General features: G+C 44.2%; 1 protein-coding gene across 25 annotated transcripts in view; it reads right to left on the bottom strand.

Annotated features, from left to right (window-relative positions):
* The window catches only part of CAMK2G (calcium/calmodulin dependent protein kinase II gamma), a 361588-nt gene that overhangs the window by 123849 nt on the left and 225118 nt on the right, over positions 1–12621 (bottom strand). For all 25 annotated transcript variants that reach the window (XM_077454530.1, XM_077454505.1, XM_077454508.1 and 22 more), the window contains exon 5: positions 11786–11851. In XM_077454530.1, the coding sequence (XP_077310656.1) occupies positions 11786–11851 (66 nt within the window). The remainder of the gene's footprint in view (positions 1–11785; positions 11852–12621) is intronic.

Below are 12621 nucleotides of genomic sequence, written 5' to 3'. Positions count from 1 at the left end.
GAACTATAAACCCTTTCATGACTAAGCCTATTTCTGACATTTGGTGTTTACAAATTAAAATCCAAACATATATATATATATATATATATATATATATATATATATATATATATATATATATATATATATACACATATACATATATATACATATATATATTATATACATATATATATTATATACATACACATATACACACACATATATATTAGCAGAAACTCTAGAGCAGTGATGTCGAACCTTGGCATCCCAGATATTTTGGAAACTACATTTCCCATGATGCTCATCCACTCTGCAGTGTAGCTGAGCATCATGGGAAATGTAGTTCCAAAACATCTGGAATGCCAAGGTTCGCCATCACTGCTCTAGAGAATACAATGGCGATTGTTGCAATATCTTATGTTACACGGTATTTGTGCAGTGGTGTTTTAAATGCAACTTTTGGGAAAAGGGACACTTTCATGAATTAAAAAAAAAAAAAACAGTACAGTTATCCCATTTTTTTTTTTTGTATAATGTGAAAGAGGATGTCACGCCAAGTAAATAGATACCAAACATGTCACGCTTTATAATTGCACTCACTCGTGGAATGGCGACAAACTTTGGTACCTAAAAATCTCCACAGGCGACACTTACATTTTTTTTACGGTTATCAGGTTAGAGTTACAGAGGAGTTCTAATACTAGAATTATTGCACTCAATCTGACAATTGCGGCGATACCTCACATGTGTGATTTGAACACCGTTTACATATGCGGGCGCGACATCCGTATGCGTTTTCTTTGCTGTGCAAGCTCCCGGTGACGGGGCGCTCTGAATTTTTTTTCTTCTCATTTATGTTTAGATTATTAAATTGTGTTTAAAAAAAAGATCACTTTTATAGCTGTCACAAGGAATGTAAACATCCCTTGCGACAGTAATAGGTGGTAACAGGTACTCTTTATGGAGGGATTGGGGGTCTAAAAGACCTCTAATCCCTCCTTTACACTTCAAAGTATTCAGATCACTGAAAATAGTGCATCTCAATACTGTAAATTTTAAAAATCCGGCGCCATTGGCAGCCGAGTAAACAGGAAGTGACGTTGCTTCCATTTTTTAACAGCCAGGAGACTGGAACAAAACCATTTCTGGCTCCGTTCCAGTCTGTCACTAGCTGCCGGAAGCGGCGGATGTTCGATCAGGCCTTCCGGTGGAACGGGAGGCCCTGGAAGAGCAGCGAGAGGTACGGATGTCCCCTCCTGCTCCTCCGGTGTAATGGCCGTGCGGCTTTTAGCCGCATCAGTTGTTATACCTGAAAAGCCGATCGCCCGCTCTAAACAACGGTACCGGGATGATGTCTGCAGCTGCGGGCATCATCCCATTATAACCCCGAAAGCCAAGTATATCAGCGTACGCTTGGCGGGAAGGGGTTAATCGCATCCCAGTATTAGTCCATAGTGTTCAATATTGAGTTGGCCCGCCCTATGCAGCTATAACAGCGTCAACTCTTCTGGTAAGGCTGTCCACATGGTTTAGGAGTGTCTATGGGAATGTTTGACCATTTTTCCAGAAGCGCATTTGTAAGGTCAGGCACTGATGTAGATGAGAAGGCCTAGCTCGTAGAGCTAGGTTGCACTTTAATTCATCCCAAACGTGTTCTATCGGGTTAAGGTCAGGACTCTGTGCAGGCCAGTCAAGTTCCTCCACCCTAAACTCACTCATCTGTCTTTATGGACCTTTCTTAGTGAACTGGTGCATGTTGGAACAGGAGGTGGCCATCCCTAAACTTTTCTCACAAAGCTGGGAGCATGAAATTGTCCAAAGTGTCTTGTTATTCTGACACCTTAAGAGTTCCCTTCACTGGAACTAAGGGGCAACCCCAACCCCTGAAAAACAACCCCACACCATAACCTCCACCCCTCCACCAAATGATTAGGATCGGTGCACAAACAAGATCCATAAAGACATGGATGAGCAAGTTTGGGGTGGAGGCATTTGACTGGCCTGCAAAGAGTCCTGACCTCAACCTGATAGATCACCTTTGGGATGAATTAGAGCACAGACATCAAGCCAGACCTTCTCTCCAACAGCAGTGCCTAACCTCATAAATGCGCTTCAGGAACAATGGTCAAACATTCCCATAGACACACTCCTAAACCTTGTAGACAGCCTTCCCAGAAGCATTAAAGCAGTTATAGCTGCAAAGGGTGGGCCAACTCAATATTGAACCCTACTGACTAAAACTGAGATGCCATTAAAGATCACATGGGTGTAAACTAAAGGTGGTAATATAGTGTATATATAACAATACATGCTGCTCACTTCTGAATGATAAAAATGTTATTCAGAGCATTAACCAACCTGTCTCTTCTATCTTAAAGCCTTAAAGTTAATGTAAACCCGAAAAAAATGTTTTTTAATTAAGGCTTGCACCCTGTACAGTATAGGATTTCATGTCATCTGTGCCCAGTCTTGCCATGAAGAGTTAATCCAGCTCTGAGCAGTCCTCTTATCTTTTTTTCCGTGAGATAAAAAATGGACAGAGAAATAGGAGTAGCTTATCCCCCTTGCTGTGAGTGACAGGTGATTTACATATCTCATGCATGAGCCTGAGAGAGACATTCTGTGTACTTCAGACTTCATTTCTTCTCCAATTCTCATGTATGTTGAAGTCATGTGGTGACTTTTCTGGTTTTGGACTGGATGTTAGTGATCACAGCAGAAGTTTAGTGCAAGAAATACAGAGGAGAAAATGCATTTGGCAAGGGGAGTGTAGAGGTGGGCAGGGAGTCTGACATCACAACTCCACCCACCGAGCTTCGGATAACAGACCCACCCACAGAATCCTGTTTAGTTTAGAAAGGATGAGAGTGGATTTACATACACTTTAAATGTTGTTCATTTTTTTTTATATATATACAATCAGCACAAAAGATGTTACTCACAATAAATAAAAAGTGACCCTTCTGCTGGTTAAGGTTCAGTCCTCTGGTCCTCCCTCCTCCAGCAGCGGTAATTTTTCACTGCTCCAGGGGTAAATACAAGTCCAGAGACCTGCCATACGCACTCATCAAGAGTGCCGACTAGATCTGTCCTTACAACCCACCTCCTCCATTCACAGCAGCTGTACTATAGCTTTAATAAAGGAAACACGACCTACAGAAAAACTGAACTTTCATTTACAGATAGTGTTTCATTCATCAGAGCTATAGTACAGCTTCTGTGAAAAAAGGTGGTGAGCAGAAAGGGAGAGGACAATTGGAACTCTTGACAAGTGCATGTTACTGGTAGCTGGGCTCATATTAACCCCCACAGCACCAAAAGATTATGGATGCAGCAGTAAGGTGTTGTGGGGGGGAGGGGAGGTATCGGGTCAGAGGATTTAATTAAATTTGCAGTCGACACCACAAGGGACAATTCTCATTGAGTAACATTCCTTGTGCCGTTTAAGAGAGAAAAAAAAAAAAAGACAACTTTAAACCAGGGCTCCACCCAAAAGGGGAAGCTCCGCTTGTTTGCGCCCCCCCCCCACCACATTTGCCACTTTTATGGGGGGAGTGGGTACCTAGTTTTGACAGGTACCTGCTCCCACCTCCGGGTAAGTTTGCTGCACGGCAATCTGCGACATTACCAGCTCCTCCTTCCCCCCGCTGCCTTCTGGGACACAGAGGTGGGCCGCGCAGCGCGACTCTTGCATGCTCAGGAGGGAACAGGCTAGGAAGCTGCAAGGCTTCACTTCCCTTTTCCCTTAATACAGATGATGGCACTTGTACCCAAAGCCGAATGACGAATCGGCCAGGGGTGCTGATATTGTGGGACTCCTGGACACGTCCATATATTAAAAGTCAGCAGCTACAGTATTTGTAAAAGCTGACTTGATTCCTTTTTTTACAGACTAGAATTTACCTTTAAGGACCCATTCACATCACTGTAGTGCAGGGGTAGTGAATTAAAATTCAGGGAGGTCCGGTAACTAAAAAAAATAAAACAATTTGGCCAAAGTCCCCATAACAAGTCTATGCTATGAAAGATTGTACGTGTCTGCTTTCCTTTTTTTGGCACAAGCCACGCTTAGATCTGGTGTCTCCCATCAGTGTGCCTCCTTACATCATTTGTCCCCAGATTGCCCCCTTACAATAGGTCCTGTCAGAGTGCCTATGTACATCAAGTGTCTCCATTACATCAGGTGTGCCCATTAGAGTGCCCCTTTACATTAGGTGTGCCCATCAGAGTGCCCCTTTACATCAGGCATCCCCATCACAGTGCCACCTTACAGCAGTTGTTGCCATCAGCATGGCCCTTATTTTACATTAAGAGGCTCTCTGATGGGCACATTTACATTAAGCGGCATGCTAATGGGACATTTTGTTGTGTTAATCAGCGTTCCCCTTATCATAAAATCTGCCCATCAGAATGCTCCTTATTTTATGCTAAGGTTCACTCTGATGGGCACAACAAAATGTGCCCATTAACATGCCCCTTAACGTAAATGTACCCAGAGTGGCCATTATAGTGACCTTACATTAAATGTGCCCATCAGAGTGAAGCTTAACATTTTATATAAAGGGGAACTCTAATGGCCATATTTAATGTTAAGGAGCACACTGATGGCCACATTTTATGTTAACGTCCACTCTGATGGGCACAACAAAATGTGCCCATTGGCGTGCCTTTTAACATAAAATGTGTGAGAGCGGCCATAACTTGCATGGTGTCACTGATAAATGGCTGTCAGTTTTGAATGCGGATTGTTGGACAACCAAAGCATGCACAAAAATCAACAAGGTGCTATGCATTTATCAAGGTACATGTGTTATATGGCCATTTAAAGTTCTATCGAGTAATTCCAAGGTGAACTTCTGCTTTAAGCAACGTCTCTTCCTCGTTCGTCAATTTCCCTTCTTCATTTCCTTATAGCGCTGACCCAGGAACGAGTAATGCTATACACCAAGAAGTAGCACAGAGGGCCTATTGACTAGCAGAGATGTGCAAATCGCAAAAATGGCTGTGAAAAAAATATAAATTCTTTCTCGGGAAAAACAGTAAACATGCATGTATTTCAACCCTGTATTTATCTGTTTGCCTGGAGCTCCACTTCAATCTTTATGCTGCACTGTTACACCTACGCATGGGCAAGACGATGCAATGCAGCTGCCTAGATAGATGTTAAAATTTGGGAAAGCTATGCAAAGAAAGAGGCGTAAAAATGTCTTACTAGAAAAAACATGACCAGTGACAACGCAAAGTGCAATCAGGGAGGATAGCGAGACTAATTTTAGCTATGAGCATCCTCATAAAAAGGACATAAAAAAAATCCAAATCTAAACACATGCAAGGCATTTCACAAGCTGGCAGCCAAAGGCACATTTTGCTTTTGCTTCCAGATGGTATTTTATTGGCAAAGTCAGTATGTATGTGTGCTTAGAAATATGTTAGTGTTTTAGCATATGCCAAATCCATGCAAATATATAACTCTATGCCCAATTATTTCCTTCCTACATGTTACAGCATAGCAGATTTCACAAGTCCCACTCTATTGTATGTGTGCTGATTTTTCTGTGTCTGTTCCTCAAAGGTGTAATTCAAAAAAACAAAAAACTCTGTACTGAAAAAATAGAGCATGTCATTGCTGTAAATGCTAGTTTCTTGGCTGTCTGTGGATTCGATCATTTCTGAGACACCGACTTCAAACAACAATGCATATAAAAAAGTCAGCACCCCTAACCTGCACCCTTGTTCCTAGTGAAAGCACTGAATGTATTTGATCAGTACGATGAGCAGAGAACTACTGTTTTCATACTTCCTCAATACATATTTCCTTCCTAATAGTGCGCAAAAAAAGAAAAAAAGTTACGCTATGGGATTTCATCATCCTTCCGACTACATAGGTGCTATGAACAGTGCTAAGATCAATTGTATAGGCAGAATAAACCCAGCAAAGATCCGGAGTAATTTGATGAGCTTCCTCCCAGCTTGCAAGGTGCAAGTACTATTCAGCTCCTTGGACTATAGCAAGCTACCCTTACATTGGCCATGCATTGGTAGATTTTCATATGAATATTTGCACAGAAACTTTACATCAGGATATTTAATGACACAATAAATGTAATTTGAAAGTACCGTATTTATCAGTGTATAACACACACTTTTTTCTCCTTAAAATCAGGGGAAAATCAGGGGAAAATCGTGGGTGCGGGGGGGGGGGGGGCATGTTATACGGCAATCCCTCACCGATTGTGAGCCTGTGGGCGGCTTTTGGCCGCTCTCGGTCGGCGACATTTTTAAATAGCAAAGCCAAAAAAAGACACTGACAAGGCTGCAAATGACCCCGACGAGGCTGCAAATGACCCCGACAAGGCTGCATGACGAGGCTGCATGACGAGGCTGCAAATGACCCCGACAAGGCTGCATGACGAGGCTGCAAATGACCCCGACAAGGCTGCATGACGAGGCTGCAAATGACCCCGACAAGGCTGCATGACGAGGCTGCAAATGACCCCGACAAGGCTGCATGACGAGGCTGCAAATGACCCCGACAAGGCTGCATGACGAGGCTGCAAATGACCCCGACAAGGCTGCATGACGAGGCTGCAAATGACCCCGACAAGGCTGCATGACGAGGCTGCAAATGACCCCGACAAGGCTGCATGACGAGGCTGCAAATGACCCCGACAAGGCTGCATGACGAGGCTGCAAATGACCCCGACAAGGCTGCATGACAAGACTGCAAATGACCCCGACAAGGCTGCATGACAAGGCTGCAAATAACCCCGACAAGGCTGCATGACAAGGCTGCAAATAACCCCGACAAGGCTGCATGACAAGGCTGCAAATGACCCCGACAAGGCTGCATGACAAGGCTGCAAATGACCCAGACAAGGCTGCATGACAAGGCTGCAAATGACCCCGACAAGGCTGCATGACAAGGCTGCAAATGACCCCGACAAGGCTGCATGACAAGGCTGCAAATGACCCCGACAAGGCTGCATGACAAGGCTGCAAATGACCCCGACAAGGCTGCATGACAAGGCTGCAAATGACCCCGACAAGGCTGCATGACAAGGCTGCAAATGACCCCGACAAGGCTGCATGACAAGGCTGCAAATGACCCCGACAAGGCTGCATGACAAGGCTGCAAATGACCCCGACAAGGCTGCATGACAAGGCTGCAAATGACCCCGACAAGGCTGCATGACAAGGCTGCAAATGACCCCGACAAGGCTGCATGACAAGGCTGCAAATGACCCCGACAAGGCTGCATGACAAGGCTGCAAATGACCCCGACAAGGCTGCATGACAAGGCTGCAAATGACCCCGACAAGGCTGCATGACAAGGCTGCAAATGACCCCGACAAGGCTGCATGACAAGGCTGCAAATGACCCCGACAAGGCTGCATGACAAGGCTGCAAATGACCCCGACAAGGCTGCATGACAAGGCTGCAAATGACCCCGACAAGGCTGCATGACAAGACTGCATGACAAGGCTGCAAATGACCCCGACAAGGCTGCATGACAAGGCTGCAAATGACCCTGACAAGGCTGCATGACAAGGCTGCAAATTACCATGACAAGGCTGCATGACGAGGCTGCAAATTACCATGACAAGGCTGCATGACGAGGCTGCAAATGACCATGACAAGGCTGCATGACAAGGCTGCAAATTACCATAAGGAGGCTGCATGACAAGGCTGCAAATGGACACTGATAAGGCTGCATCGATGGGCATTTAAATGTACATTTTTTTCCTTAAACGTCCCTCCTAAACTTGGGGTGCGTGTTATACACCGGCGCGTGTTCTACACTGATAAATACGGTACTTTAAAAAAAAAACGCTTGTTTTAACATTCAATTCAGGCGTGAATAGACTTTCCCAAACGAAGTCCACATTCACTATTAGACGACAGATTGTACAACTGTAATTTAATACTTATGGCTTAAGATCAAACTCTGTACTTATCTACAGATTGTGACTTCCAACCTTTAAAGCGGTAGTAAATTCTGCTCATTTATTTATACCTACAGGTAAGCCTATAATAAGGCTTAATTGTAGTTACAGTAAATATCCCCTAAACATGCACCATTTAGGAGATATTTACTTCAGTAGTAGCTGGTGGGGTCCTCGGTGCATGCACACTGCGCTCTCAGTGGAAGGCATGCCATCCACAGAGAGCTGTGCTGCGGCCGCGACTCCTACGTGCATGTGCGGGAGTGATCTCATCTCAGCTCGGCCATTCATATGGCCGGAGCCCACAAACTTCCAGAAGGAAGACCAGGTGAAGATGGAAGCCCTGTTAGCTGTAACAGCATGCTAAAGGAGGCCTTCGTTTTAAAGAGGGATTCCGCCCAAAAAAAAAATATTAAAAGCCAGCAGCTATAAATACTACAGCTGCTGACTTTTAATAAATGGACACTCACCTGTCCCGGGTTCCAGCGATGCCGGCAGCCGAGGCCGATCGACCGCTCGGGCCTCGGCTGCTGCCGCCGCCATTCGAGGTGAGGGAATCAGGAAGTAAAGCGAATCGGCTTCACTTCCCGGTTCCCTACTGCGCATGCGCGAGCTGTGCCGCGCAATAGGAAATCTCCGCGCTGTCACTGGGACCCGTGTGTGTCCCAGCAGACAGCGCGGCAGGGCAGGAAATGGCGTAGACTCCCGTGGGAGTCTATGCCCGGAAGTGGGTGAAAATACCTGTCTCTGACAGGTATCTCCACCCCCCTCCCCCCTGAAAGGTGTCAATTGTGACACCGGAGGGGGGGGGGGGGGGGTTCCGATCAGCGGAGGTTCCACTTTAGGGTGGAATCCCGCTTTAAGGAAATTCTTTCATAATGTGCTGGTATGCAATGCATACCAGCACATTATGCTCTAAATTTGCAGGGGGGGATTTTTTTTTTTTTTTTGGAGGTTTAAAGAGCAAGTCTACAGAAAATAATCTGTAAACCGCGCTAGCATCTCTGTAGCCTGTAAGCCTCACCGGGGCCACGTGATTGTGCTTGAAAATCTATTATGGAGGCTTCTTCTGGAACTGTGTCTCAGAATAAAGACTAGATTCTTATTGGTCACTATGACCATGTTGCTGAGTTAACCAATAACCACTCTCCATTGTGAGCATTATGATGCTTACAGGCTCCAGGGCTGCTAGTGTAGTGTATGGATCATCTTTAATAAAAGTAAACCTACCCTTTAATGGGTGATATGGAAGAATGGGCTCGAATACATTTGAATAGGGGAGGCATCTAAACTTGTTACATCAGCTGATTGACAATATATAAAAAAAAAAAAATTGATGCGAGGGAGTATCCTCAGGCTTCTCCTTAAAGCGGAGTTCGACCCAAAAATGGAACTTCTGCTTTAAATGAAGGGGACCCCCTGACACGCCACATTTGGCATGTGGTTTTTTTTGGGGGGGGGGGGGGGTCGGAAAGGAAGTTCACCTCTTCCTTCCCCACCTCCCTTTGTGCAATCTTCTGGGACACATCACAGGTCCCAAAAGAGTGCCCAATTATTAAAAGTCAGCAGCTACACTTTTTATAACTGCTGACTTTTATATGAGTGGAACTCCACTTTAAGTGGTCCACATGTGCTGTATTATTGCCTTCATGGGCTGCCAATCTCGACAATACTGCTGCAATGACAGGGACACGACCGGGCTATTTTAGAATACAAATAAGTGACCTTTGAAAGAGCTGTACATTCTGAATAGCTAGCATTTGAAGCATCAGCTTCATCATGCAAAACTAACATTAAGTATTTTAGATAGGCTAAGTGAGGATATCCCCATGCCATCCAGAAGTGCAATTTCCCCAATGCTTTGAAACAGCTCCGTAGGGTGCAGACTCTGTCAATGTTGACAGACAGTGTGAGATGATGATGCATGTGACAAATTCGAGTGGGAATCAGCAGTTGGAGGTCACATGGCATGCCTGTGATGCTATGCTCAAAGGCAGGGCATAATGACATAGGAAATTCTAATAGTGACTGAACCAGATACTGGTAGCAGTCTCCGAAGTCAGATCTTCTACCTAGACTTTAAATTAGTGTAGGTAGTGAAGTATTTATTGAGACCGGGTATCAAAACTGAGATCTTGTGTGTATTCTAGACATGCTGAGCATCAAGGATGTCATTAAAAATATTTTTTTTTTATTGAATATATTTCACTGTTCCTACTTGTAAGCATGTGAATGATTTTTTTTTCTCATTTTGGATATTTGTCTTCACTTCCTGCCCCATAGCCAAACAAGAAGAGTAAATCCCTGCAAAATTAAAATGCCTGCAAATTTTTTTTTTTCTACATCAGATGTTTTTTGTACAGTCAAACATACATCAAGGTATCCTATATGTCCATGCACACATAGGCTGTTATCAGCAGTTTTTGGCTGTAAAAAAACAAACCAAAACTAGAATGAGGAATGAGGCCACAGACTCATTCCTCATTCTGAGAGTTTTTCAGCTGTAGAAACGCTGTAATGTAAAAAAAAAAGCAGATAACTGCTCAAAAACACGGCTCACCAGCGTTTAACGTTTTTGATCCACTGAAAAAAAAAAAAAAAAAATAGGCTGAAAAACGCTAACATGGAAAAACATGAATAACACTAATAAACAATAAAAAAACGCTATTGCAAAAACGTTGAAAAACTTGCTGCAAAGCTACTAGTGTTTTTATAATGTCCAGTGTGCATCAGGCCTAAATGATAATGGTAAACAGGACAAATAGAGAGGATGAATCCCCCTTATCGGGGGCACAGACAGAATTAAAACCTGACAATGTCTAATCCATCTCTACTCTCTATGCAAAACAATAAAAAAAAGTTTTGTCTTTAGTTATACTTTAAGGTTATAAATGATTTTATCTGCTAGTAGACCTGACCAGATCTGAGTAGGCCGACAGACAGATGCGTTTTTCTAAAAGCAATGAATTTCAAAGTAATCTTGCAAGATCTTTGGATACCTTAAAGTGATTGTAAAGCCTGTTTCTCTAAAAATAAGAAGATTATACTTGCCTGCTCTGTGAAATGGATTTTCACAGAGCAGCCCAAATACTCCTCTTCTCGGGTCCCTCTTCGGTGCTCCTGGCCCCTACTTCCTCCTGAGTGCCCCCACAGCAAGCAGCTTGCTACAGGGGCACCCGAGCCGAGTCACCGCTTCCTGTGTCCATTCAGACACGGAGCCCTGGCTCAGCCCTGCCCCCTCTCTCCCAATGGCTGACTTCAACTGACAACAGCGGGAGCCAATCCCGGATGGCCAAGGAACTCCTGGACATCGCTGGAGGGGGATAAGTAAAGGCTCAGGTAAGTATTAGGGGGTGCTGGAGCGGCTGCTGCACACAGGTTTTTTTATCTTAATGCATTAAGATAAAAAAAACTTCTGACTTTACAAACACTTTAAGACCACAGAATAACTTTTGTGCAAGTGATCTGTCAACCATTTTTCTGCTCTGTGCATTCCCAACACTTTTTGCTTAGGAATCGCTTGATACCAGCGGACATATACATGGCAAAAAAATAAAAAATAAATCACCCCACCAACCCAGTTAGTCACGTATATTGCTAGTATACACCATAGCATGACAATAAGTGATGGGCAGTGAAGGATGCATTCTTATCCCTGAGAATGAGATAACACTCCACAGACTCATTCCTCATAGGATTGTTTATGTCACTACAACAAGCGAACTCACAGAGTAATAACGACAGCGAGTTGATACTTTCCATAGGCATCATGCCTCTGAGGCAAAAGATTTTCCCTTGAAAGGCAGGAAGATGACAGAAATGACTTCTCAGACTTCAGAATGTGAAGGATTTATTCTTACCTGGCATCTGCCTCACTGTAGTATTCTCTCGCTACAATGTCTTCAAACAGCTCTCCACCTGTGACCCTGAAAAATACAGACACAAAGACTGCTAAAAAATGGGCAAAAATAAAGAAATAAGTAAACAGCAAAGCAGAGAGCCCTAGGGCAGCCTGTGGCTGAGCATTTTTTTTTCTCTACAAGAGCGAACCATAAAGGGTCAAGCGGTACTGTGCTAAGAGCAGCTCTTAGGAACTGCCAACTGACTGATAGCAGGCACAGTGCTTCAGCCTAGGCATTAACTACCCAGGAGGGACCCTTAACATTTCCCAGCAGACAAACAAACATAATGTATCCCATTAGAAGCAGGGAAGGGAGAAATCACACTTGTTCTTTTTCTCTAAGCATCAAAGGGTTTACATTTTTATTATTTCAGGAAAATTGTATACATCAAGGCAGTGGTTTTTATCTCCATCATAATCCCATTAGTGCAAATACATATGTATTATGCTGCAGAAACATCATAAGCAGACATGATAATTGATATAATTGATAAGGGGGGGGGGGGGGGGGGAGGAAGACTAGAGAAAGGCTTCATGTGCCCCCAATGTAGGGCAATCTTCTCCCAGAAAAGCCTACTTTCTGGTCCTGTTTACACGGGGCAAGGACATGCGCGCCCCATGCAGGGTCATCTTTTCGTGGCAAGAGGATGCGTGGGTATTGCATGCATCCTCGTGCCAGCGCCCCATTATTCTCTACTGAGACACGTAGATGCACAGGGTGAGTTTGGGGTCCCCGTATCTCATATTGGATATCCCAATAGATGTCAATGGGACACCAGCATGGGGACGCAAGCA

The sequence above is a fragment of the Lithobates pipiens genome, unplaced genomic scaffold (assembly GCF_037356315.1).
Source record: "Lithobates pipiens isolate NorthernLeopardFrog02 unplaced genomic scaffold, aLitPip1_a1.2 Scaffold_25, whole genome shotgun sequence".
Classification (NCBI taxonomy): Eukaryota; Metazoa; Chordata; class Amphibia; order Anura; family Ranidae; genus Lithobates; species Lithobates pipiens.
Note: the sequence above shows the minus strand (reverse complement) of the source record. Positions and strands in the feature narration are given on the sequence as shown.